Source organism: Notothenia rossii (assembly GCF_949606895.1).
Source record: "Notothenia rossii genome assembly, chromosome: 8".
In the NCBI taxonomy this organism is placed as follows: domain Eukaryota; kingdom Metazoa; phylum Chordata; class Actinopteri; order Perciformes; family Nototheniidae; genus Notothenia; species Notothenia rossii.
This window is the reverse complement of record NC_136906.1, coordinates 67,702,534-67,729,667: the sequence shown is the minus strand read 5'-3', so window position 1 is coordinate 67,729,667 and position 27,134 is coordinate 67,702,534. Positions and strand designations below refer to the sequence as shown.

General features: G+C 42.0%; 3 protein-coding genes across 6 annotated transcripts; 2 read left to right on the top strand and 1 right to left on the bottom strand.

The window, feature by feature from the left end:
- The first annotated feature begins 122 nt into the window (after positions 1 to 122).
- LOC307014929 (structural maintenance of chromosomes protein 6-like) lies at positions 123 to 27,042 on the top strand. 3 transcript variants are annotated; one of them, XM_079643197.1, is made up of 26 exons: positions 264 to 530; positions 1,916 to 2,048; positions 2,542 to 2,647; positions 2,888 to 3,024; positions 3,233 to 3,294; positions 14,251 to 14,331; positions 14,433 to 14,534; positions 14,742 to 14,861; positions 14,991 to 15,089; positions 15,263 to 15,409; positions 15,783 to 15,871; positions 15,987 to 16,151; positions 16,446 to 16,624; positions 16,747 to 16,948; positions 21,854 to 21,968; positions 22,298 to 22,458; positions 22,959 to 23,094; positions 23,196 to 23,276; positions 23,418 to 23,588; positions 23,822 to 23,959; positions 24,703 to 24,848; positions 24,999 to 25,124; positions 25,308 to 25,413; positions 26,103 to 26,255; positions 26,450 to 26,547; positions 26,787 to 27,042. In XM_079643197.1, the coding sequence occupies exons 1-26, from the start codon at positions 411 to 413 to the stop codon at positions 26,878 to 26,880; spliced, it is 3,267 nt and encodes a 1,088-aa protein (XP_079499323.1). In that variant the 5' UTR covers positions 264 to 410; the 3' UTR covers positions 26,881 to 27,042. The 3 variants fall into 3 exon arrangements, with proteins under 3 accessions (XP_079499321.1, XP_079499323.1, XP_079499322.1); XM_079643195.1 differs by lacking the exons at positions 25,308 to 25,413; positions 26,103 to 26,255; positions 26,450 to 26,547; positions 26,787 to 27,042 and adding an exon at positions 123 to 257 and having other exon boundaries at positions 380 to 530; positions 24,999 to 25,191; XM_079643196.1 differs by lacking the exons at positions 14,251 to 14,331; positions 25,308 to 25,413; positions 26,103 to 26,255; positions 26,450 to 26,547; positions 26,787 to 27,042 and having other exon boundaries at positions 24,999 to 25,191.
- On the bottom strand, positions 8,711 to 12,540 carry LOC307014937 (E3 SUMO-protein ligase ZBED1-like). The gene is made up of 3 exons (XM_079643214.1): positions 11,478 to 12,540; positions 10,282 to 11,259; positions 8,711 to 10,083 (listed from the first exon to the last, which is right to left on the bottom strand). Exons 2-3 carry the CDS (start codon positions 11,001 to 11,003, stop codon positions 9,795 to 9,797), a joined length of 1,011 nt encoding a protein of 336 aa, XP_079499340.1. The 5' UTR covers positions 11,004 to 11,259; positions 11,478 to 12,540; the 3' UTR covers positions 8,711 to 9,794.
- LOC307014932 (zinc finger protein 862-like) lies at positions 17,095 to 21,526 on the top strand. Of its 2 annotated transcripts, XM_079643208.1 has the most exons (6): positions 17,095 to 18,597; positions 18,742 to 18,968; positions 19,091 to 19,455; positions 19,594 to 19,990; positions 20,096 to 20,404; positions 20,518 to 21,526. In XM_079643208.1, the coding sequence occupies exons 1-6, from the start codon at positions 18,434 to 18,436 to the stop codon at positions 20,856 to 20,858; spliced, it is 1,803 nt and encodes a 600-aa protein (XP_079499334.1). In that variant the 5' UTR covers positions 17,095 to 18,433; the 3' UTR covers positions 20,859 to 21,526. The 2 variants fall into 2 exon arrangements, with proteins under 2 accessions (XP_079499334.1, XP_079499333.1); XM_079643207.1 differs by having other exon boundaries at positions 17,095 to 18,968.
- Positions 27,043 to 27,134: the final 92 nt, after the last annotated feature.

Sequence of the window (27,134 nt, the reverse complement as noted above, 5' to 3'; positions counted from 1 at the left end):
TTCGCACAAACAAATGTGTTACTTCACAGTTTTACGACACATTTTAATTTTTTTGACTTGCAAAATTATCTTTTAAATTTAAAAAACTCATGTGTAATTCATGGCACAATTCAAACGGGGTCGAAAGATAATCTTTCTCTATCCATTGACTTCAATACATAATTTTTCCGAAATAAGGTCCCCTGGAGGTCCACCGGAAGGGGAGGGAGTTCGCCACTCTATATATAAAGGTTAAACCACATCAATTATTACTGAAGGTTTGCGAAATGCATTTATCTACACAAGCTAACCACTGCGTTTTAGTAGCAGAAGAGTAGCTGTTCAAATTCAAGCATTAGCTCGACTATGCTAGTAAAGTATATTGTTTGCTTGCTTTCAGTTTCTCCCCGAATGTAAACTAGCTGTCCAAGATGCCCAAGAGGAAAAGCGGCTCAGCAATTGAGGAGCCTCCAAAGCGGGTCAATGTGGAGGAGAAAGACGTGGAAGATGAGAGTGACAGTGACCAGGAAGATCATCCACAGAATAGACAGGTTTGTACCGTCACTGTCAAGTGACTGACATGATATAATATATTTTTCTGGTTTCCGTTAACTGTTAAATGATACCCTGAGAAGTTTAGAAATCGAGAAGGACGTACAGAGTAGACAGTGATGCAAATTAGTCGCTTTTCGACGCCTCCCGCTTTTTTCTCGGTGATTTGGAAACCACGCCACGTAAAACTCTTTTGTAGAGCCGCCATTTTAGTATCCTCCCATTAGCATTATTAGCATTAGCATTCGCCCAGCGCACAAACGCATAACTTGTGGCAACACAAAATAAAACATGGGAGCGGTGGAGATGAGGAGGTGTCGGCGTGCTAGCGATTTGCTCGGAAGGCTTCAGTAGAAGCAATTCGTAGAGAACCGAAGAGTTTTCGTTTTTGGGGGGTGGGGGGGGCGGCGTCGGCGGCGGCGGCGGCGATTCGCGGTCAGACGGTCAACTTCTCACTTCAAAACATATACTTTATTTGGGCGGGCCGCCCACGTATAGTCTATTAACTGCCCCAAAATATATTTTTGTATCCATCCGCGAGTACGTCTAGTGGACCATGTTCACACTGGAGTACTTTTCCGCGTACTTTTCGAGTTTAGTTCCGTTAGTACCCCTTATGTCGCGTTCACACCAAAAAGAGTACTGAGTGCCGGGAACTTTTACCCGCATTTTTAGTGCCTGCTGAGAGATGGTACTTTCCTGGGGGGAAAAAGTGCCCCAGTTCTGATTGGCTGGGCGAATTGCAAACCACGCCACGTAAAACTCTGAAATGTTTTGGAGAGCCGCCATTTTATTATCCTCGCATTAGCATTATTAGCATTCGCCCAGCGCACGCAGAGAGACTAACTTATGGCAAAACAAAACATGGGAGCGGTGTAGATGATTACGGAAGGGGATTAGGACCACATGAAAAAACTTTTTTTTTAAGAGAAAAAAAAAAAGTCAGCATTAGTTTTTCTCCCCAAAAAAAAAGGTGTGGTCCCCCCACAAATAAACCGGTTCATTATATATACTAGATACGTTTGCACACATTATATATAATGATAATATATGTTTCATTGCGGAGGACCCCTGTTTTGTGTCTCCCCCACTTCTTGAACCAAAGTTACACACTTGACAATATCTACCTGTAATTAATAATAAAACCCTTGATTTATAACTTAACATCTCCGTCTCCTATATATCTGGGTATATTATAAAGTATAGCCAGTTAATTTAAGCATTATAGCACAGGCCTTTGTCAGATGGTTTATTACGCAGTTTTGTTTTCTGCTTCGAATAGTTCTCTCTTTTTTCACCATACCTGTGTTTGCATCAGACTATATGATGACTATGTATGAGATGTATTAGTGGGAAATGACATACCCAGCTCCCCTGTATTTAGGTGCAGGGTGTGAGTGAGGTGAGTGATGCAGGGATTGTGGAGAGCATCACACTGAAGAACTTCATGTGCCACTCTCACCTCGGCCCATTCACTTTTGGTTCAAATGTGAACTTTGTTGTTGGCAACAATGGAAGTAAGTCAAATACAAGTGAAATACTTATTGCTGTGAACTGTTTATTAGTTGCCAAGAAGTGCTGACTATTGACTCATCTATAATTTAGTTGGAATACTTTAAGTTTGTTTATGTAGTTCACAATCATACCAGACATATGTTAGCAAGATTATGAATGATGAGCAAGTGAATTGAGTTGCATCAGCTCCACACTAATCGATATTAAACAGTTTAATATAATCGTTTGTGGTGGATGTAGCTTGTCTTTCTGTAAATTAATAATACGATATGTTTAACACTGTCTGCTCTCTTGTATTCATGGAAATCAGACGTATTTCTGTAAACCTATGATGCGCATGTAATGAATGATCTACTTTGTCTTAAATCTTTGTAATGGCTTGAACCTAAATCATGTATTTCAACTTAAGCAACAAACTCTGTTCTTTTGTGTCTTATCTTCCATTATGTTCTTGTTTTTGAAAGTGTCTAAAACATGTTTTTACTTGTGTGACAGGTGGAAAGAGTGCCATTCTGACAGCTCTCATAGTTACCCTAGGCGGTAATGCGCATGCCACCAACAGAGGATTGTCCCTCAAAGGATTTGTAAAGGAAGGAGAAAGGTATAAATCCTTTACTCTTCTCACCCGCATCCCACAATGTCCAGAAATTCTAGTATAAGCAAATATTCCATGAATTTGCTCTATATTGCACCACACATATCATACCACATCAAATGTCTTTTGTCTAGTACTCATGTCATACATATGACATTTTTCATAATGTCTCATGCAAAAGTACCCTTAATTAAAAGTTGCATCACTTGATTCACCTAGGTGTAATATCCGTTACTCTTTCCTCAGTTCGGCTGATGTTTCGATCACCCTGCGAAACAAAGGAAGGGACGCCTTCAAATCTGAGGTGTACGGCCCAGCTATCACTGTAGACCTGAGAATAACACGCGAGGGGTTGAGAACCTATAAACTGAGGAGCAAATCTGGTAAAGATGACTCATTCTAAAAATTTGTAATTTTTTTTGAAGATACTGCTGCTACTGTACATTGATCTGCTACAACAACATATATAGGAACAAGATGCAAAAACAAAGGAAAATTAAATGTGTTTCAATATTACCAAGTAAAATACTACCGCAAGCAGCTTCAGTCTATATTGTAAGGTATTCATAAAGATTATTTTTCCTCTTACAGGTCAAATTATCTCAACCAAAAAGGAAGAGTTGCTGTCTATCCTGGACCATTTTAACATACAGGTAGGAGCTATGCAAATCTTACACAATGCAATGTTGTTGATCTTCAACAAAATGCAAATCCTGTAAGACGGGGGTCTCCAACCGTTCTTCATCTGAGAGCTACTTTGAAAAAATGAAAGTGGCCAAGAGCTACTTGCATCACATCGCTTCCATGTATTCACATATAGCCCTAATCAGTTGAATTAAGATATACTTTTGTACACGTGTGAAATGGCAATACCTAAAGCTTATCACAAATCTTAACTTCACATTAAGGTCCAAGAAAACAAATGTCTAACATATTATTATGGCCCACATAAGTACATCACTGAGAATTCAGATAAATGTCCTTAATCACCACCTGACAAGCATCTTATGGCACATGTGTCAAATAAGTGGCATTCACTCTTTTCCACAGTTAGTGAGACGACTGGCACGGCATGGAGTCCACCATACAGGTGTATGCTAGAGTATACCCACTTGGGTTCACTCTAATAGTCATTTAAATGTTCATCAGTCAGTCTTGTTCTGTATTTAGATTTCATGACATTCATGTCAGAAAAAGCTGCTTCACAAAGGTATGTAGAACAGAACCAAATAAAGCAGACATGTTCAGTGCTGCTTGGTGAATGTTCTTATAGTTTTCTGGGTACAAGGTTCCAGAAAGTTGTGAGTTTTGCTGAGACTTGAAGAGCCTGTGACACGAGTTTCACCCATCATCCAAACCCATCAATTTGAGTAAATATTGTCCCCTTGAAAACCGTTACTCAACTGATTTGGGATATTTGTACTTTGATAACCATTAATCTGCCCTTCAATGTTGACCATTTCCTGGATCTTCTCGGGGATTCTTCAAGTCCCGCCAAATTATGTGTGACGTCATTGCGGGTACAGCGCTCCAGCTGCACCGTTCAGGATCCCAGCATCTGCATGTAAACGCACGATGGCGCACACAGCAGCAAGCTCAGACAGCGATGACAGTTTAATTTTGAACGTGTCTGAGAGCTCTTATGAGGCTGAAGAATCGGTTTATGTTGTATTTGTTAGAAGTTTAGGAATTAGGTGCGTCAATATGGGCGATCATACGGTCATGTAGCCAGTGGTGGACTGGGACTAAAAATCATCCCGGGACTCTCGACCGGCCCGCTTCGGTACTGCTAGTAAATTGTCAACGTGGGGGATGTGCTAGTGACTTATCCGACCGGCCCACTTCGTTACCGGCCCATCGGGATTCGTCCCGATGGCCAGTCCGCTACTGCACCCAGCCCAGCCCACGTAAACTGTCAACGGGGGGAGCCTCGCTGCGGGGAAACGGTGGACCTAGTGTCCCGATCGGAGTGGGAATAATAATAATAATAATAATAATAATCCGTGCATTTTATCCATTAATTTCCCCAACATTGTGGTAAAAAAAAAACACACGTTTAATCCATGTTGGTGTACTACAACTACAAAAAGCATCGGTTTGTTTTCTCATCAGGAAATGCAGAGCGGCTCAAACTAAATATTTTTACATCATCATCCTCACGATCATTTAATGTGTCATATGTTCGCCGAATTGACATGAAAGCACTAATAAATGTAGTTTCATCCACTTGAGTTTACAACTACAAACATAATCGATTTGTTTTTATATCACATCCGACGGGAGAAAATTCAGCAGCTCTCACTATCGATTTTTAATCCTAATTTAATCATCATCTTCACCACGATCATTTATGTTTATGTTCGCCGAATTGACATGAAAGCACTGACAAATATGAATATACTGTAGTCAACTTCATTAAAACGTTATTAACGTGCCTTAACTCAGTAATTCACCATTTCTACGCATGACAACACACTTTGTCGGTGTTTGGCTCTCTCGCCGCACAGTGAAGCGTTCCCGCATTGACGTCACTTCCGGCCTCCCCCAAAACTTCAAAATGAGTCTAAGGAATTTCCCCGCGATGTTCGAAATTATTGATATTTATCGGAACGGTATCGCACCTTCTTTTGTAAACTGACTGTTCGAAATGACTAGTAGCCCAATATTTCACTGCACAACAGTTGTTGGGAGGCTGTCACAGGCTCTTTAAGCTGAACATGATTTTGGAGATTTATAACCAGGGGTGCACATAACTTTTTTGCCCTGGTTCTCAAAGGAGCACCTGGAGATGTTGCTTGGTGCTCATCCTTAAAATGAAATGAACCGTAACTTTTGAGGGGATCTTGACTTTATTTGCCAGACACACGGTACTAAACATACATGCAGAGGTGAACACAGAACACACATGCAAAGGTGAACACAAGACAACATTAGCAAGACCAGTAATCCTACAAGCTGTCATCACTACCCTCCTGACTGTCAGACATGGTAGCTGATGATGTAGGCCTACTTCTTTCTCTCTGGTTGAGTCTGCGATTAGCTGCTTGCATCCACAAGTCAACAGCTGGTTTTGGGTCGAAAGTATCTGTCATCTTAGACAAGTGGACGTAATCAAATAAGTATGTGAACATAACCAATAACCTACCATAGCCAATAACAAATGAATGTAACTTATTTTATTTGTGTTCATTCATATCTTATTTTACCTTAACATTTATTTATGTATGCATTTTTTTTTTATCTCCAGTTTTAAAGGATATTTTTGGTTACTGTCCTATAGTATACATTGGAATGATTTAAAACCTGTTTATCACAATAATTATAAAGGAGTGCCTTGGAAATATGTGTTTTACATAAATTGTGACCAAACTGTTTGAACTTAGACTCAGAGTCCTTTACCTCACTGAGCTTATCAGCCTCTCAGTCTGACTGGAGAGGATTCGCCCTCCACATTATTGTAGAAACATCTTCTTCTTATATCCGTTGGAGCAGCTAGCACCAGATTCTAATAACAACAGCGCCGGTACCGGGCGGTGTGCCCTTCTCTCTCTCCCTCGCTCACTCGCATTTTGGCTGTGAGCTGCGGGCGCCAGATAAGCCAACATCCCCCATTTTCATCACTTACAGCGCCCATCGTACAGGGCAAATAAAACGTGTAACCGGGGTGGAAAGGGTGTTACATTTACTTAATTATGAATACTGTTACATCAAGGCCGAAAATTAGGATGAGCCCCAACGGTCCCAAATATTTTTTTCACTGCCAGCGCAGCACCTCCCCAGATCTGGCGCCCTAGGCGAACATCTAGCCAGTGCTACGGGCCGGCCCTGAGTTCATATCATGGTTCATATGCAACTCGCAAATATCTTTTTCTCTCTCTCTCTTTTCTCTCTCATCTCTTCAGGGTGTCCGCGTGGTCTTAAAAAGTATTAAAAGTTGATAAATCAATTTAGCGAAAATTAAGGCTATTAAACGGCATTTTCCAAGGTATTAAGAAGTCCCACAGCAACGACAACATGAAACACCCTTTAATTTACTGAAACGACATGTCGGGAAACCCCCTCAAGGCGGCCCCATGCATAGCGCGCCGTAAAATGCTGCTTCTTATTTTAAGTTTCGTTGCCTTGCTCCGCTCTGTGTGGGGGGGGGTCCCAAGGTGGGTAGACCGACACACGCAACGCTCTGGGGGTTCAACGGCTCCGTGTGTAAGCCCTATATGATCTTTTTCTGAGAACGATGAAATAGCCCGCCTCCCTCTCCCCACGTCTCCTGCTGCTGCTGGGCTGTCAGAAGAGCGGGAGGAAAAGAGAGGCAGGCACCGTTTATTAAATATTATTATAAAGAGAACAGAGTCGTTATCAATTTGTTTTAAAGCTCAATAAATAACAAAGACAACCTCTGATCGCCACTTTTCTAATTTTTTTAAGGAAGATTTAAACTTTAACGGACATGTTGACCGGCGGAACATTTTTTTTAACTGAAACTGCCGCACGGTTCCCACGTCCCTTGGAAGTGGCGGAGGTGGGTGTATTTCATCTGCTGGCCTACCTGCCATCACACACATGACTTAAGTCTGAACACAGGAGTATTTACAACAGCATTATAAAAACAAATAGTGCATGTGGGTGCACACTTACATTCTCTGTCTTACTGTTACATAAATCCCATGAATGTATGAGATTAAGTTGGCTTCATCTTATCTCAGTGTTTCCCATACATTGATTTATTTGTGGCGGGCCGCCACAAATGGATCTCATAAAACTCATTAACAACGGAACACAGAGCAACAAGAACGTTGGGGTGGGGGTTGCGGTGCGGGGCCCCCACAAATAGAATCAAATTCTGTGGGAAACACAATCTCAATCACAGGGTTCCCGCGGGGTCTTAAAAAGTCTTAAATTTGATCATCTGAATCTAAGGCCTTAAAAAGGTCTTAAATATGATCAAAAAAATAAGAAAGGTCTTAAATATGATTTCGAAGGTCTTAAAAATGATCGGATTTGAATGGTACTTCTGTGTTGCGATCGCGTCTAAATGTGTTTTGGGGAAAATGTCCGGGCTGCAAAGTAACCAGTACAGTAAGAGCAGAGTCATAGAGAGATTTCTCTCTAGGGCTCTGAGTAAGAGCCTTTCAGTTCCCGCCAACAATTTGTATTGAAATAAATCAACATGGAACCAGTAATCACTAACTTTGTTTCCCCCGGCCCCTTATCGGAGAGCACCCAGCTAGTAACCTAGCAACCGAGCTTCAGCAAGCGACAGTCAGAAACTCATGTGTCTTGGAATCTATTTACAAATAAATATGGGGAAGTGTAAGTTCAACCGTATTTGGTTGAAAAACTTCGAATTTAGTGCTTGGTTGAAACCAGTGGAGGGGAACGTGTTTGAAGCCTGCTGCACCTTTTGCAAAAGAAATCAGCGTTTGTTTTGCTAATGTAGCGTTAGCTAGTGCAGCAGCTCCCGCAACAACACCGGGGGACCTCCGGGCGACGTTTGGGTCTACGTCAACCCTAAAAGCAGAGGTGCTGTAGACGCTAAATACCGTAGTTAAACGCCAATCATACAACAGCAACGATGAAAGATTGTGGCCGCTCTTGTCACACACACACACGGGCTGCCCGTTTATCGCAAAAATCATAATCACGATTACTTTTGGTCAATAATTGATATCACGATTATTAAATACGATTATTCATTGACTTTGAAAATATCCATTTATTGAAATTAAAAAATAATAATAATTTGAACATTATCTTTTTAACTGTTGATTACCCTGAACGTATAATTCAACTGAAAAAGCAATACAACAATTAATTAAATAAATGATATACTTGAATAAATAATATCAAAATAATAAATGCCAATAAACAAGATCAACAAATATTTTGGAGCGCACTTCCACAAGCTACTAAACATATATAAATAAATATAAATTAGACTCAAATTAATTAGATCAAATATGTTGTCACTGTCACAACCTAGCAAAGCTAAATCATTGTTTTTTTCGATTATGTTGTTTTTGTAATTGTGGCAGGCCAAAAAAAAACACACACACTTTTTGGCTAACACAGTTCTGTGCTGTTATGTTCAGTCATTGTTCTTATGTTGAACATGAATACATTTGCTTTGTAAGTAATTATGGGACGTATTTCTTCTTTCATAGCAATTTTCCTTCATACTTTCTTACCGTGAAATAGGTCTTAAATTCTATTCAAAGTGGTCTTAAAAAGTCTTAAATTTGAGTTGGCGAAACCTGCAGGAACCCTGCAATCAGTGATTAAGTGAATAATATCAGCCTGTCACTCATTATTTTCAGTGAGGAGGCGGGGTTTGGAGGAACGGAGAGGAGACGGTGATCGTGGAAGCTTTCCTCCTGCCTTCACAAACTTTACACTAGTGCTGGGGGGAAACGATTATTTTTGAAAACGATTAATCGGGCGATTATTTCATCGATTAGTCGACTAATCTAACGATTATTTTTCTGTTCGATTAATAAAAAACATAATGTATCAAATAAATACCAAAAAATTCTTAATGATATATATTTTTTTATTGCACAGCAAAATAAGAAATATAGAATAAATGTATACAAAATATAAAGGCCAGCCTGTTTACTCTTACAGTCCAACAAAAAATCTCTTCTGTACAAAATTACAAAAGATAAAAAATGTAGTGCAAAAACAAACACTGTGCCGTGCACAGTACAGAAATTCCTGAGTGTTTAACACAATATAACAGTCCCAACACAGAACCTGATGCATAATGAAACTGACTCTTAACTACTATTCTGGCAGCTTACATGCTAATGAAGAGTGTGCAATTACTGCAATATAAGTACTGGCCACTTTCCTCCTTCTCTCCTCCCTCACAACTCTACTCCTCCTACTTTGAATTACTGTGGAGGAATGTGAGCATGTCCACCTGTTCTTTGGTGAGGCTTGCTCTTTTTTTGCTCACAATGTTCGCTGCTGCTGAGATCAGACGTTCAGAAGGTGTGGATGTCGCAGGGGCAGCCAGATAAGATCTCGCCACAACAGCCAGGGAGGGAAATTCGTTTCATTTTCTTTCCACCATTGGAGTGGGTTTTTGTCCTTTGGAATGGCTTTCCCCCCAAAGTACAGAAGCACCTCATTCCTGACAGCATCTTCCCTCTGGTCATGGGTCGTCATCTTCCATCTCCTCCTCCTCATCTGACCCAAGCAATGTGTCCAGGACAGACTTTGGCTTCTGTCCTCTTGAGTGATCTAGCTGGCCACTGGGGGAGTCAGGCTCTTCCCTCACTAGTACTCGTCTGGCATCAAGTGCAAGGGTCTGAAGTTTGATTTTCACCTTCAGGATGTCGTCTGTGGACAGGAACTTGAGTTTTCGGAATCTCGGATCAAGGGCCGCTGCGAAGATGCACACATTCTTCCCGTCCTCGTCATAAGTAGTCTCAACTTTCCATCTGAAAAATAATGGATTTAATGTGCACACTTTAAATCAAAAACATTCAAGGTGCTTCAAGAGAAAGATAACAGTAGAATCCATAGCTCTACATGATAGAATCACAATGGGAAAACATTGATGCAAACTGGGAAAGTTTAATTCAAATATTCAGTTAGTTAACTATAAGATATTTAAAGAGCTGAATATTTAAACTAACCTTAAAGCAATCTCTGCTGTGGCTGCAGTTTGGAAGGTGGCAATTGGAGCAGACTCAAAGGCTTTCTGCGTGGACTTCTGTAGGCCTTTCACAAGCGGAGGCAGGACAGAGACCGTGACATATGCCTCTCCACTCAGGAAGACGGTGGCTTGCTCGAAGGGCTCAAGTGCTTGATGTAGGTCCCCCAGGATGCTCCATTGGTCAGCTCTCATATCCAGGTAGAGTTTTGCTGCCTTGGTGACCTCTGGGTCTGAGAGGGTTGCGGTTACAGGCCACCGCTGCTCAAGGAGGCGTTTGATCATGTAAAAAGAGCTGTTCCATCTGATGGGTACATCCTGTGATAACTTCTGTTGCGGTGTGCCCATTTGCTGTTGTTTCAGCTTCAGGGTGGCGACCTCGCTGCTGTGGAAGTATGTGAAGAGGCTTCTTGCTGCCCCAAGTGCCTTGCTGATTCGAGGCTCTTTCAGTGCATGGTTGACAATCAACTGGGTGGTATGGCCAGCACATCGAAGTGAGGCAACACCATGCTTCTCCGCAAGGATTCTAAGGGCTTTCACAATGTTCGCTGCATTATCGTGGACAATTGCCTGGACATCTTCATGGAGAGAAAAGTCAAACTTCTCAGCGACCGCTCTCAATCCAGAGAGCGATGTTGTCACCAGTGTGTCTGTCCTCAAGGGGCTTTGTGCAAAGAACAAATGAGACCACCTCCCAGTTTTCATTAATGTAGTGGCAAGTCACTCCAAGGTATGCCTCCGTGGCAATACTTGTCCAGACATCGGTGGTGAGCGTTATCTTTGAGGACCTCTTCTTTAACTTTCCCTTCAGATCATCAAGAACATGTTGGTATGCTTTCTCCAGCTGCTTGGTAAACCACCACCTGGAGGGACATTTGAAGCCTGGGCAGGCATATTCAAACATATCTATGAAGGCTTCACCTTCAACGAGAGACAAAGGCCTCATGTCTTTGACGATCACCTGTAAGATAAAACAAATATATTATTAATAACAGCACGGCACCTTTCATAGAGCTATGTTGCTTACAGTGTAAGAAGCTTAATTATTACACAATCCAAACAAGGACACAAATAAAAAGGCCAAGTGAAGAAACACCTAAAAACTAGCTAATAAATCAGGACACAATAATGGGATCAGGACAGCCATTCCCTCCTAAAAGATGCTCAAAGGAAGCATACTCAAGATTATTTTGCTGAGTTCAGCTGCCTTCTGTGGAGTGCATTGCGCCTCTTTCCCAAGATAGGACGGCAAGGTTCTTTGCTTTGTCCTAGAAAACACAACAGCAATGAACAATGGAACAACAGCTATGACAGTGGGGCATATTAAATCTACTCTTAAACTCATTGCAGTGCTATGGTATAATTAGCTTACTTGAAGGCTAACGTGGTTACTTTTTAAACAATGTTAAGTCCAACAATGGATTTCATGTTTATCTAAAAGCTTGTAGAGTACTACATCTACACAGTGAAAATGTTTGGTAGTGCAACTCATATGAGCCTTATCACACTTGGATGTGCTGGTGCTCATTTGAATGTTTTCAATGCTCATAAAAACATTAATTCCTTCATGACAACTGCGCACCAGCTTACGTGCAGCCCTGGCCTGGACATTGCTTGGCTCCGTTAGTTGACATACATTGATACTATAAGCTGACTAACGTTAGTCTAATGTTATGTTTGACTCGTAAACAACCACAACATGAGTTAGCTCTCTGTGCAGTTAGTTCGTTCCGGGTTAGTAGCGGCTAGATAGCGGTGTTCTGCAGACGTAAACTAGCTACCATTCCATCCAACATTAAATGCTGACGAACGTTAACTAACACACAGCTGGCACCGCTAGCTAGGTAGCTAACATTAACTACTAACCAACCAAGCACGAACAAACCGCACGGAGAGCTATAAGATATTTAGCACTACTGAAGTGCACAGAACTCAAGCTGCACAACACACTACACAAACGTGGAATTAATCTAGCCAAAGTCAGTACTTATTGTTCCCTCCACGAGAGACAAGGGGGTGCTTCCGCTTTAAATGCTCCAACATTGCTGTTGTGCTAGTGTGGTATGCCAACTCCATTTGGCAAAGACTGCAAATAACAATGCCTTTGCGTTTTGGACTAAATTTAAAGTATTCCCATGATTTTGAAGACCTAGGGCGAGATGTTTTTGTTTGGGGGCTTTTTGCAGGGCTTCGTGCGCAATACTGTGAGGAGGAGGTGGTAGCCGTTACAGTCTCCATAGTGTTTAAAGTGTGATTGCGAACTGTGTGTGTGTGTGTGTGTGTAAATATGTCGTCGACGATATTTTGAAGTCAACGCTGCGCTACAGCACTACTTTACACAAGTATTTATCAACTGAAAATAGCAAGAGGACATTCATACTCTGCAATCCAAGACTTGATTAAATCCACCAAAAGCCTGACATGATGTTAACGAGTGTTTTTCTAAAACCACAAATCCCTCCCTGTGTGTCTCTGAGCCGCAGCGACAGGGCCTGATTCAGAGCGGGTCATTCTGCTGTTGGTTCTAGACTGGTGTTGCTGGAGAAAGCTGACTGCTCCGTGTGTGGTGTTGCCAGGGGCGGACTGGGACTAAAATTCCGCCCTGGAAACTGACCCAGTCCAGCCACATGAAATGTCAAATGTTAGAAATCCGCTGTTTATTATTTAAAGTTTTACGTCCGATTTGCTCCTTTTTTCCTCTGTACACAGCTCCAGTTTGGGCATTGGCCTGTCAGATTTCATTTTTAATTGCTGCTGCCTGTAGCGGAAGTTTAGTAAAATAATTTTTGATGAAATACTCCAAATCTCCACCCTCCATAATTGCACTTGCTTCAATTGCTTGCTACTTTTTAAGGGCGGTGATGACAGTTACAGTAAGAACTGAAGATGATGTGATTTGATTGGATTGTGAGGCATTACGTGAGCTTCATCTGATTGGTCAATCGCTCCCTTTTTTTTCACCAAGGGAAGCCAATTTCGGATAGCATCCTCTTGTAACAGAGTGCAATCTACTGTTTCACCATAACATCTAGAGGAGCGCTGTTTCACTGTTTGTAAAATACTCAATGAGAATGGAGAGAGATGGGCCGGCAGAATAATTACCGAAACTAAACAAAGTGTTTTTATTTATTTTATTAAAATTATAACTACATTCTAAAAAAACAGGGGAAGCCTGGCTTCCCTTGGCCTCCAGGAGAAAACGCCACTGAGTTCAAGGGATCATTCTCACCCACCTCTTGCTCTTGCCCTGCACTTGTGTGCGGGTTGAGCTGGTTCTTCCACCAGCTCAACTCTGTCCCTCATGGGAGGCTGGCTGTATATCTGAACTCGCGCCCTCATCATTCTCTTCATCAAAGGGCTGTCAATTTGCAACATTTATATGCTTCACCTGCGAGTGACTTCACCTTTTTTTCTCTGGCCTTCTCGGCCCCAACCTTTTTCCTTTTCGTTTTCTTTGATCTTAATCCATGTGTTTTCATTGTCCTTGTCTGCCGCGGCGTCTACTCCCTTCTCTTTGTGTGGCCAGTCTTTTTTCTTCTTCGTGTGTGATTATTTGACAGATAAGAACCACACAACTGCATTAGCGGCCGCTGTCGTCCTCTGTCGGCCGTCAGCGCCACTTAAATGATGACGTTAAACACATTTTTTTTTTTTTTAAAGGGCTGGCCGGCCGGCCGTCAACGGCCCTTGACGACCGGCCGTTCTGTGGTTCTCCAGATTCTACAGATGGCCAGTCCGCCCCTGGGTGTTGCTGTGCCGCTGTCACGTCTTTTACTTGACCACTGCGTCACGGACCAATATTGTCCAGCCGCGGCCGAAAAATCAAGAAGCAACCTTACTGCGCTATAATCGATAATCGAGCGGCGAGGTACTGAAAAGCTGCCCGCGAGCTACTGATTGACGTGTTGGAGAGCCCTGCTGTACGATAACCATGTTACTGGGTCTTTCAAAGGTCAACAACCCTGCCTCTGTTCTCACTCAAGAGATGAGCAAATACTTCCTACATTCCAAAAGGGAAGGGGACAAGTACAAGGTAATAAATAAGATTTTTTTTTTTAAATAACAATGTTTTATCATTTAGTTTTTGTGATCTTGATTTTTTCCACTTTTGTTTTTATTTCATTCCTCTTTCAGTTTTTCATGAAATCTACCAAATTGGACAAGATGAAAGAGGACTTTGTGCAAATCAAAACCACCAAGCGTATCACAGAAGAAAAAATTGAGCAACATGGTCAAGTAAGAAAAAGTTTGATAGACATGTATAATATGCAGCTATAACCAATAATTCACAATGTCTCAAAGGACCATGTGAGAGGAGTTAACTATATTGAAGCAGTCCTATACTGTTAATAATTTGTACAACTTTGTTTGGTTGGTCTACTACGCTATTTGACCAGCAATATATTATATATTACCATTTATATTGTTACATGACTGTTACAGTACTTGAAAGATTTGAAGCAGAAGTACCTGGAGAAAGAAGAGCGTTTCAAGAACCTGTCATCATTGGATGAAAAGGAGACCAAACTAGAGGAGTTGCAGAATCAAATGGCTTGGGTTTTGGTGAGATCCTTTCTCCCAGTTTTGAATTCCCAACCCCCTTTATTCAGTATCCCAGGACTCTGGGATATAAGCAATCCTTTTTGAAAGGGTAATTCATCCAGCTAATATTTGAGTGACTTCATTTTGCAGGTGCAAGATATGGAGAACGAGTTGAAGCCATTGAAGGAGAAGCTGCAATCAGACAGACATTCTACGGAGAAATACGATGCAAAGGTGGAAGAATGGAAGGTAGGATATTTCTGTATTATTCACCGCAGTATTAGTTGTGTGATCTTGAGTGATTTCAATTAAAAAGCTTCTGTTTAAAACACAGCATCTTTGTACTTGTCCATGCAAAGCAATCTTCTGTCCCCTCTTTTAACCGCCCTACTTCTCTGATCTGTTTTTATGTCATGATGCAGAATAAGGTCGAAGAGGCTGAGGGGAAATACAGACAGATCGAGGAAAGGTTGGAGGGAATCACACAACAAGTCCAGGAGCTCCAGCCCGAATCTGCTCAGCTCAAGTCTGAGGCCCGGGAAAAAAATGCCGTGCTCAACTCCAGGGAGGTAAGAGTACAGACAAAAGACTGAACTGACAATTGTTACATTCACTTTCATACCAGTACTGAAAGTGATTTAAAGTTGTTCAAGAGTGCTGAAATATATATCCATAGCAGCAATGGTTGTTCCCCAGCAAATAAGGTAGTTGTGAACAAGAAAGTAGGGGAACGGTTTATCGATAAAGTACTATGGCAAAGCCCGCCATTTTAATCAACAGCTCACAATTCCAGTACTGACATGTTTTATTTGTGTAATGTGGTCCAGATGGACTCAACTTAAAACATTGTGAAGATGTCTACCACCATCAAAAGTTGAGTATTATCATCGTGACTTGTAAACTGACCCGTGTTTCTACTTCTGGATTCTGTGATTGTGCTAGGTCACTGTTCACAGATGCAGGGCTCACTTGAGGGACCTGGAAAAGGACAAAGCTCAGCTGTCCTCAAGAATCAATGTTCTCAAGCTGAGGTACGACCTCATCTTGTAAAAGGATCTTCTGTGCTGCGTTCAAGTCAAAACATGGGTTTTTATTTGCTCCTTAAAATATCATGGTCATCTTTTTTCCTTCTTCTTATCCCTCCAGCATTACTCAGAAATCAGGAGCAGAGAGCCAGGCCAGAATGGAGCGTGTGGAGCAGCTAAAGGCCGAGCTGGAAAACATGAACCACCAGACCTCCACTCTCGAACAGCAGATCGACCAGTATCGGCACGCATGCAGATGCGCCACGGAGGAGCAAGGCAAAATGAAGTAGGGGAACAAACACTACATTATTTCAGTACAGTTGTGTTGGTTCCAGTGGTAGCTAAATAAGCCCCTGGCACACTGTGTCTGTCAGTTGATTTTAAAGCTGGAGTAAATGTATATACATTTTGGAATAGGATATATTTTGCAAATCATACTATTATGTGAATCCATCCATTAGCCCTTCGGTTCTGTCAATGCTTCTGATAAATGATAATAAAAATGTTAGCTCCTTCTGGCCCTGGAATAACATTTGTGAAGCGGTAGCAGCCGAACATAATGACCTCCTTTTGTCTCCAGGAGAGAGCAAGATGTGTTTCAGAAGTCCATTGACGCCAACAGAAGGAACCTGCAGAACATGGAGAGCAGTCGCTCCAATCGCCTGCGGCGTTTTGGAGAGCACATGCCCACACTCTTGACCGCCATCGATAAGGCTGGCAGAAAGGGACAGTTCAGGCAAAAACCCAGAGGACCTCTGGGTAAGACTTTGGTCCCAGTTGTTAATGTCCATAAATGTTCCAGGACCGTTTCATTTCTCAGTCACATACCCACCAGGTGGACCATTCTGACTTTGCTTCTCTTTTCAAATGTCCTTCTCCAGGTCACCTTATCCTCCTGAAAGACCCGGACCTGGCTCTGGCTGTGGAAGTGTGTCTGAAAGGCCAGCTGCAGGCCTTCACATGTGATAACCACGACGACGAGAAGGTGCTGCAAGGCCTCATGTCCAAAGTTTGCCCAAATGCCCGTAGACCTGCCATCATCACCAGCCATTTCCTCCCACGTGTCCATGACACAAGATCACGGTGAGGTTATGTACAAAAACATACATTAAACACCAAGAAAACGATACAATGAGGGTCCTCCTACTCAGAGAATAGAGCGTTAGTCAGCTTGAAGTAAAGGTAGTCACAATGTTCTCCTGTAATACACATATTCCTAACAGGCAGGGCTTGACATTAAGGCTTGTCCGATTGTCCGGGACAAGTAAAAAAAATGGTCGGACAAGCATAATACAGTTTAACTTGTCCGAACGGACAAGTGCATTTTTGGGGGGGGGGGGGAAATCACCCAAACGAAATAGTAACGTTATTCCATCTGAAGTGCCTGTCTCGCAGTGTCGCAATCTCCGTACCTGTACGTCAATATTATGACTGCAGTGATTGGTAGAAATATTTGACCCGCGGGAAATTGGTGTGAACACGAACCCGCGAGTGCCTGCTTGCGCGGCTGGTGTGTATGCGCTGTCACGCTCGCGACTCATCTATCCTCGATATCCAGTCAGTGAGTAATGAGTTCAAGATGTCCTGGCTGCAGGCGCCAAAAGCAAACCAAGCCCCAGGAAAGCGACCTAGGCGAGATCCTGAAAAATCGGCTGCCTCCAAATTAGATTATGAAACAAAACGCAAAAGAAACTTCCTTCCATCATGGACCGAGAAGTTTCCTTGGCTCCGGTACACCGAAGAAGCAGGAGAAGAGCATATCATGTACTGTTCAACCTGCCGCAGTTTGCCCGACATTGCAGACACGTAAGTGACAACTTTTATTTTTGCTAACGTTAGATAATTGACTATTTATCTGATGTGTGAAGATGATGAGATTCGAAATAAACTGAACTGTGTAGTCTAGCTAGTTATCCTGACTGACGTTCACAGTTGACAAACGTTGTGTAAAATGCTATATAACATTATCTAGATAACGTAAGCTATTTAATGTGTTCTATGATATTATTGATGTCGACGTTATTATTAGGTGGTCGTTTGTTGTGTTATTGGAGTGGACAGAGGAAGGAGTGGTTATGTTGATGATCAGATATCAAGTCTTTCGTGATTTGATTTGACTATAGTGTAAAACGTATAGGCAGACTATTCCTAACGTTCTCACAAGCTAACGGTCACGACTCGAGACATTAATAACTGTGCTAGAGCAAGCTGCTGCTATGCAAAAATGGTTATCGTTGTGTGTAAAACATTAGATCATCAATCCGACTGACGCTGGAAATGATTGGCCGTTTGTGTAGCCAATGAAATTCAGATAATAATGACTGTAACGGATCCCCGTATTATTATCCCCGTATTATAGTCCAGTAGGGTGTGTTCAATTATGTTAATTCATTTCCATTTTTCAAATCCAGGTCCTCGTCCTTGTTTAAAGGAACCGGGTCATTCCGATATGACACCTTGTCAACTCATGCTCTAAGTAAGCGACACCAGCTTACTGAAGCTGCAGACAGAGCCAGACAGAGGGGACCTGATGCTCCACTGCCACCTGTCCTCACAGGGCTCCACAGGATGGAGGAGACAATGTTGGTTAAAATGACCAACATAATGCATGCTGCTTATTATGTAGCCAGAACAGAACAGCCCTTCACCCACTTCACAACCCTACATGGGTTAATAAACAGGACGGGAGGACAACTTCCCAACTGCTATGCGTCCAACAAGGCTTGTGAACGGTATGATATTCACAAAATGTTCATTTATAGGCAGTCAAAAAGAACAAGCAAAGATGCATTATTTCAGTGTTTTTCGTCTTGCTTTGATTCTGACTTTCCAAAACAACACCATAACAATTTGTATTGCTGTCTCTCCCCCATCAGGTTTGTTGTTATTATTTATGAAATGGAGCTGGAGAAACTACTGCAGAAGCTGAAATTGGCTAAATACTTCTCAGTTATGATTGATGGAGCCACCGATACAGCCACCCTAGAGAACGAGTTGGTGTACGTTCGATACATGGACACGGAGGGTCCCATCAATTCATATTTGAAAATTGAGGACGTTAAGCATGCAAATGCAGCTGGTGTGCTGGAAGCTGTTTATGCAGGTGAGAAATGTTTTTTTATCAAACCTTTTTTACGGTACTGTAGCATATAAGTTCATTATTGCTTCTGTATTGGGAGTTATTGCTTCTGTGTTCTCTATGCTGATGTCTTTTCTTTTGTTCAGCTTTTAGTGTGGCTGGCTTGGTGGATTGGAGGGAGCGTCTGGTGGGCTTTGGGAGTGATGGTGCAGCAGTCAATGTTGGATGCAGGACAGGTGTTGCTACTCGCCTCAAAGAGCAAGTCCCGCATCTCATACCCATCCATTGCATCGCTCATCGTCTGGAGTTGGGCGTGGTCATTGCGATCAAAGAAAACCCCAAGATGCAACAGCTTCAGGCGACCCTATGCAGCATCTATGAGCAGTACCATTATGCTCCAAAAGCACTTCGTGAGCTCCGGATGATTGCGGAGGCCATGGAGGAGAAGGTACTGAAGCCCACCACGCTACATGGGGCCCGCTGGGTGCCCTATGTTCACCGTGCAGCCAAGGTAGATGCAGTGGTTACATGTGCAGTATTGTGGCATATTTAATATTATAGATTTTATTTATTTAATTGTTTTCACAAACCGTGTTGTCAGTATAACTTTAAAACTATATATATATATATATATTTTTAACCATTTCAGGTATTGTGTGATAGCTTTCCTGTGATCCTGGCACACTTTGAGGACATGGCAAGCCTCGAACGTCGGCCCAAACCATCGGCTGCTGTGACAGGAAGGGCCAAGAAGGTGTCCAGCTATTTGAAGGACTACGGCAGTGTCCTCTTCCTCCACTTCCTCTGTGATGTCCTTGACCACCTTGCCACCCTTTCCAAGGTTTTTCAAAAGGATAGTGTGACAGTGTGTGAGGCGGTGGAGAGCCAGGAGAGGTGTTTCTGGAACCTGTCCTCCCTTAAGACCAGAATGGGGCTGTACATGGAGACCTTTGTGGAGCAGAGCAATGGATCCGGATGCTACAAGGGTGTCCAACTGAACAGGGCTTCTTCCTCCACGCTTGAGCCACAAAGGGCAGCAGTGATAGGTATGACACCTTTTAAATAAAAAAAAAAATATATATATATATAGTGTCTGGTGTATTAAAAGGTGTCAAAGTCAGTGTAGTGATTGTGCATTTATTCTCATACAGATGCAGTCATCAGTCACTTGGATGAGCGTCTGAAGGACTTGCATCAAGACAGCATAGTAGCTAAGTTCAGGGCACTAGATCCCTCTTGCTGGCCCAAGTATGACCACACTGATGCTGTGGCAAGAGAGACCTTCACTCAGCATGGTCAGGAAGAAATGAAGAGCCTATCTGGATTTTACAAGGAGCTCTTGGCCAAGGCAGGGATTACACCAGAGGAGGTTATAGCCGAGTATGCCCAGTATAAGAGCTTCGCTCTCAGGCGGTCAGCTGTTCCAATGAGGGACATTTTTCTCAGTGTCCTGCAATCAGGTGTGTGTCAGTATAATGTTAAGTGTGTATTTTAAAAGTTACCAAAAAAAAGCAGAAAGTAGAATTTCTTGAAGGAAATTAATTCATATATTTTTGTCTCATTGTATTCCCAGAGGAGAGGAGAGCCATGTTCCGCTGCTTATGTCATCTGATGGAGATCTATATGGTTCTCCCGGTCTCCACTGCAGTGTGCGAACGTGGCTTCTCTACAATGAAGCGAGTCAAGACCGACTGGAGGTCAAGCCTTACCACCGCTCAACTCCAGAGGCTCATGTTCATCTCCATCCAAGGTCCCGCTCTGGAAGACTTTGATGCAGCCTCAGCTGCCCAGCGATGGTGGACATCAAGCCTGCGCAGGCGTAGACCAGGGTTTAACCCCTGGTCGTCAAGAGAGAGGGGAGATGAGGAGGATGAGCTGGTGTTGATGGGGAGTGAAGATGAGCTGGAGGAGTGATCAATCAGTATTATGGCACAAGACTTATTTTCAACACAGGGCAGCAGCGTGAGCACTTTGCCCGGCTCCGGACTGCATTTTTTGCCGTGCAACCAATACATTTTTGAAGAACGTTTATTTTTCATTTCGTTTTGTAAACTCATTTGGAGGCAGCCGAAATTTGCCGCCTTTCAATCGTTCTGAATGAATGGCAGCGGAAGGCCATTTTGGAATTATTGCGGTACACACATTACAAAATACACAAATTTTCCATGGGATTTTTATAGACTTTGGACCTGTATGATTAAGTTTTCAGGCTATGGAACCGTTATGTTTTCCAGCTCCTACCTCTCAGAACACAAAAGTAAGGAGCAACTATTTTATTTCAGTGTGTTCAAACCTGTTTCTCTTTTACATTAGCACTCAAAGTGATATTTTTAAACATAAATGTTTAACATGATTACATAGCATGATATTTTTTATAAGCACCCAAAGTGATTTTTCTTTATTGTGTAAGAAACTTCAGAATGTTACCTTTCAAAAGAGACCATCTTATGCATGTGCTATAAGTATAAAGTATTATAAATAGCTAATTACTTTGGGTATGCAATCGAATGGCGTTTTATGCCAGACTGTTTATGTTATAAAATGTGCCTGATTAAGTTATTAAATCATATTAATTGTCCAAATCTCTTGTCGGTTTTATTCATTTTTTTTAATAGGCTTTTATTTTCACAAGTAAATTTCGGACAAGTGGGTTTAGCCTTCGGACAAGTAAAATGGCTGAGCCACTTGTCCGAAGGACAAGTGGCTCAAAAAGTTAATGTCAAGCCCTGCTAACAAATACAACAGGTCTACACCAGAGCTACAGACAGGAAAGCAGTGCACTGTATCTTGCAATGTTTGCGGGAATAGAATGACATTATTAAACGCAAAGAGAAACTGATTGGATGTGTGTTAATTAACATGAAGTATCACTTTTTAATCAACAGTGGTTTGTTTTGTCTTTGTGTCAGGGCCGTGAATCACCCCGAGTACCCGTCCGTGCTTCACTCTCTAGAAATTGAGGACCCAGTCGTTGCCAACTGTCTGATTGATCAACGGGGCATAGAGAGCGTCCTGCTCATTAAGGTGACCACATTCCCAGTGGAACCATTAGAAAGTCCCAATAACCTAAGATTCTTCAGTATTTAGCCATCTCCTTGATGCTGATATGAACGATCTACAAAGAAAGTTTTGATAATGTTTCTGAGGTAATACAACATACCATGATGTTATTTTAAACTATTTAAGACGTGTGTGCTTAGTAGTTGATCCTAGATCATTACCCCTATACCCCGAGTACATATGCAGCATTTCTGGCTGATATTGTAAGACACCTAATGAACAACATGTTATTGTTCAGTATACATGGTAAGTTGACATGAGTTTTGTTTTTAATTGTGTGTGTGGTTGTGTAGAATCAAACCGACGCTCGGCGAGTGATGCAGGGCGGCTCCCCCCCTCGGAACTGTTCCCAGGCCTTTTCAAAGGACGGAGATCAGGTCTTCAATAACCGCAGTTACTCTGCTGAGCAGACCAGAGCCAACTACCTCTCTGGAGATGTAGAGGAGGAGATCAGGTGTGTGTGGATGCAGTGAGACAGAATGTACCTGATGAGTCCAGCTGTTGATATAATTGGTCCCATGGGGCTTGTTGTATTTAGAAAGCCAGAGTAGATGATGGATTTCTTTATCTAAAATCATTGTGATATACACACTGAGTACCGTAATTTTCGGACTATAAGCCGCACCTGAATATAAGCCGCAGCAGCGGCATACCACTCTCGGTTCCACTTTTACTTTTGCGCGCTATCTGTCTCACTCTTTTCCGGCCTCCAGCTTTTCCTGCTGGAACCCGCCGCTTAAAGGTGGGAGTCCGCGGACCTGCCATAGAGCCCATAGAGTTAAAGGTGTTGGCCGTTAGCTGTAAAAATCCATAGATTAGCCGCACCGTTATATAAACCGCAGCGTCGAAAAATAGGGAAAAAGGCGCGGCTTATAGTCCGAAAATTACGGTAGTTGTTTTTAACTTCTGCCTTAACACCGTCTTTGTCTCTTGGAATCCTCTCTTCTCTCTCAGGCACTTGCAGAAGGAGTTGGAGAACCAGAAAGCTCAGGCAACACGTTTCCAGCAGCAGATGGGGAAGTTGGATGACGACGTCAAACAGAACGATGGGCTGTTGAGAAGGGCCCAAGTGGAGGAGAGGACTATCAAAGTAAGTATTTGTGCGTGTGTGTATATAAATAATAAAAACACAATTCTAAATCAAGTCGGTAGCATTCCCAATGTTTGAATGAATCTCTGTATTTTCTTCAGAACAAGGCCGCAAAGATCAAGCTGGAGCTGTCGGAGCTACAGAATGTGGAAGAGCCTCAGTCAGAGGACCTCAATCCACTGGTTTGTACAGACGACACAATGCAGAACAATAATCCGATTAGCTTACGTCCTACTCATCTCAGTTGATAAACATATGGAATTATGACTGAGAATGGGTATTCAAGTCATAATTCGGTCATCACTTTTGGCACACTTTCACAGGAAGAAGAGCTTCAAGAGATCGTATCTAAGATCTCGTCAAAGCGTGCAGAGTGCGACGAGGCACAGGCTCAGATGGCTGATTGCAAGGCGGCCTATGAGAAGGCAGAACAGAAGTACAAGCAACACAAAGAGCAGATCTTCACGGCCACAGAGGATGCCGAGCATGTCAAGGTAATACTTAAGACCAAGATCAGGTGACAAAGATAAAAAAGTGATTGGAATCCTTCAATCTTAACTTGTGGAATGCCCAAATCATGTCAAACTTGTGAAACGTTTGTATTAAGTAAAAAGTGTCCTTGTATTATTACTCAATTCAAATGAGGTTTTATCGTAACACCATCCTCGTGTTCTGGGTGAATCTCATGCGTTATTCTTTCTGTGCTCTTCCTTTGGTCCCTTTACAGGACGAGCTGAGTAAGACCGATCAGGACGTGGGCAAGTGCAAGCATCACAAGAAACACTACGACGAGAAACGCACTGCACATCTCCGCAGCATACAGGCGCTCGAAGGCAACCTAGAGAGCAAGGAGCAGGAACTACAGGTACACTAAACTGAGACACAAAGAGCAACTTGAGACAGAGGCAGAGATTTAAATAAGATTAAAAAAAATATATAATGTTTTTTTTGTGGGTTTTCAGTAGACATTATAGAGTGGGTCCAGGAGTTAGATCAGATAAATATTACTCCATCTTAAGTAGGGATGCCAGAAACTGACCATGATTGAAAGGAAAAAGATTCCCCACCCCTGCTGTAAATAATAATAAAAACCCTTGATTACTTTGTTTTTTTCCTGCTTCGAATAGTTCTCTCTTTTTTCACCCTTTCCTGTATTGCATCACTGGATAAAGAGCCTAATTTTCTCAGAAATAAATTTGCAGAATTTATTAGAAGATAATAAATCTCCAATTTGAGCGCTATCCACTTTTAGGAAGCAATTCCAAGTCTAATAAAAGGGGGGCATGGTCTGATATGAGTATTCACATCATTTCACTGAAAGATGGAGTATTTTGTCTAAAAAAAAAGAAAATAATCAATGTTTGATGAACATGGGAATAGAATGAGAACTCTTTTGCTGTTGGGTGGCTGAATCGCCACGTATCCACACAACCGATTTAGTCCACAAGTGTCATAAGAGCTCTAGCCGTACTAGATGGGGTTCACACTTTGTTTTTTAATGCAATGTTGAACAACTATGCATTTCTGAATCTTATAGATTTAGTTCCTTCTAGTATCTTCTGCATTGAATCTCAGAACCATTTTTTGTTGTTCACCCTGTGATTTCAGACGTCTGTGGCCAAAGCCACCGAAATCTGTCCGGAGCGAGTGGAGGTACGAAGGACAGCCAGGAGTCTGGACAACGAGATCAGCCGTCTCAATGTGAAGATCAGCACCCAGCAGAGGCAGCAGGGGAACCGTGACGAGGTAGTGAGGTATGTGAAGAACACCCTGATCATTAAAATGCAATTATGTAGTGTCATGCCACTTTATTACTTTAACACGACTGGCTGTAGTCTTGCATTAAATCAAATAAATTAAATCTCTGTTGCTTTCTTCCGCTTGTCTTTCTCTCCAATCACTAGGCAGTATCACGAGGCACTGCAGAACTACAAGAACATGGCAATGCAAATGAAAAACCTGAAAAGCTACGTCCAATGTCTCAATGGTCTCATGAACCAGAGACTCCAGAAGTACTCTAAGCTCAGGAGGTCAGTTGGAGACAAATTGTGTCAAGGAAAAATAATTTTACGCTTAACTTAAAAGCGTATACATTTATTTCATGTTTCTCTTCACCCTCACTGTTTCTTGGTTCCTTGGTTCCTAGATTTATTATCATGCTGCCATCTTTCCTTCTTTGTCCATTTGCTCACGTTTTTCTCTGTGTCCTCTAGGTTCTACTCGGCCCGCTGTAAATATTACTTTGACAGCACACTGGCCCAGAGAGGCTACACTGGAAGTATGACCTTTAATCACAAGAATGAAACCCTCTCCATCTCAGTAAGTTCATCACTCAGTTCCCACCAGAGCAACTAAACAATATAGCAGCATGGCTAAAGTCTAAATGAGACCACTTTGATCTTTTTCATTGATTGTCAAAAACATGAGACATTACTGCTACAGTTTTTAAACCACGTGATGTAAAATGGGGTGTCCAAACTACGGCCCGGGGGCCAAATGCGGCCCGCAGGCCATTTTTGAATCGGCCATCAGCAAATTAAAAAAGTATAATGGAATATGGCCCACAAATGAAACTTGAGCTTGTCTTGTACTTATTAAATATATCTGTAAACATATATTACACAGTGTTCATGTGTTAATGAGCCCACTTTCAGTCCATTAAAGTTGAAAATATGTTCTAAGTTGATAAGAAAAAAAGCCCAATAACTTATTTACATAACAACCTTGAAATATACCCTTCCTATTTCCTCTTATGATAAGCAATCTGAGGCTCCTGTTTTAAGGAATGAGCTGCTAACAAAATAAATGGAACCCTCTGGAGAGCTGTGATGTAGGCTGTTGTATCAAGCACAATTGACTTACATTCGATTGATTTAGCTAACTTATGAGGCAATAAACCTCACCTCTAGTGAGTGGCCCAGCCCTTTGAATATCTTTCTGTATGTGGCCCTCGGTGAAAAAAGTTTGGCTTAGATCAAATGTTTTTGTTTGGCTTCTTTCCTCGGTAGGTGCAGCCAGGCCAGGGAAGCAGTGTGGAGTTGAGTGACATGCGCTCTCTCTCCGGAGGCGAGCGCTCCTTCTCCACCGTGTGCTTTGTGGTCTCCCTTTGGGCCATCACAGAGGCGCCTTTCCGCTGTCTTGACGAGTTTGATGTTTTCATGGTACATATGAAACCTATTTTGTTGATATTGCAACTTTGTCTAGTTAAGGTTGCACCGTGCCTAAATGGCATCTTAAAAATAACATGGAATGACTATTTTAGGAAGGAGTTTGGAGAAAGTTCCTAGGCAAGGTCTTCGCATTACATGAAATGGTCTCTATATATATATATATAATGAGTCTTGGTTTTCTTTAGGACATGGTAAACAGGAGGATCTCAATGGACATGATGCTAAAGGTGGCTTCCGGTCAGCGCTACAGACAGTTCATCTTCCTCACACCACAGAGCATAAGGTATTCACTGATTACATGTTTATATATTTGTATATCAAAGCAGTAGGACCACCCAAATGTGATTTATTGACTTGGTTACTGTTTATATATTCTTAATAAATGAGCTTTGATTAAGTAAATCTGTTCAGGAGTAAAGGTCATGTGATTTCAGTATGCTGCCTAGTTTCTCTGGGAAAGGGCACCAGACACTTTATCTCCAAGTCACGGTCACATTGTCATGTTTGGTTTTTTCGTTTCAGCTCTCTTCCACAGAGCAAAAATGTCTGCATCCTCCGTCTCAAAGACCCAGATCGTGGCATAAATGAACAAAGTAATCAAGACGACGACGAGTAGTAGTTCTAATACTAAGCGATGTTAAATGTTTTGTTACACATAATGTTTTAAATTCTGTTATATAGAGGGGGAAGGATGGGACGTTTGTTTATACCTTGCCAAAAATATTTGTTGTTATAACTGGCACATTTCTAAGTTAATTATGTTTTATGTAAATTAAAGCAAACAAGTTGGGAAAAATACAGTGTTGTTTTTTATGCATATGTCAGGACAATTTCTGTACTTGTCTCGCTAACTGGAAGTCATAATTCAAG

Coding starts and splice junctions, on each gene's coding strand:
- LOC307014929 (XM_079643197.1), top strand. CDS start 411: ATGCCCAAGAGGAAAAGCGGCTCAGCAATTGAGGAGCCTCCAAAGCGG. Junction 15,090..15,262: donor CAAAGGTGGAAGAATGGAAG/GTAGGATATTTC, acceptor GTCATGATGCAG/AATAAGGTCGAAGAGGCTGA. Junction 25,125..25,307: donor AAGTACTCTAAGCTCAGGAG/GTCAGTTGGAGA, acceptor TGTGTCCTCTAG/GTTCTACTCGGCCCGCTGTA.
- LOC307014937 (XM_079643214.1), bottom strand. CDS start 11,003: ATGAAAACTGGGAGGTGGTCTCATTTGTTCTTTGCACAAAGCCCCTTG. Junction 10,084..10,281: donor ACAGCAGAGATTGCTTTAAG/GTTAGTTTAAAT, acceptor ATTATTTTTCAG/ATGGAAAGTTGAGACTACTT.
- LOC307014932 (XM_079643207.1), top strand. CDS start 18,434: ATGGAGGAGACAATGTTGGTTAAAATGACCAACATAATGCATGCTGCT. Junction 19,456..19,593: donor ATGTTCACCGTGCAGCCAAG/GTAGATGCAGTG, acceptor TAACCATTTCAG/GTATTGTGTGATAGCTTTCC. Junction 20,405..20,517: donor TCTCAGTGTCCTGCAATCAG/GTGTGTGTCAGT, acceptor TTGTATTCCCAG/AGGAGAGGAGAGCCATGTTC.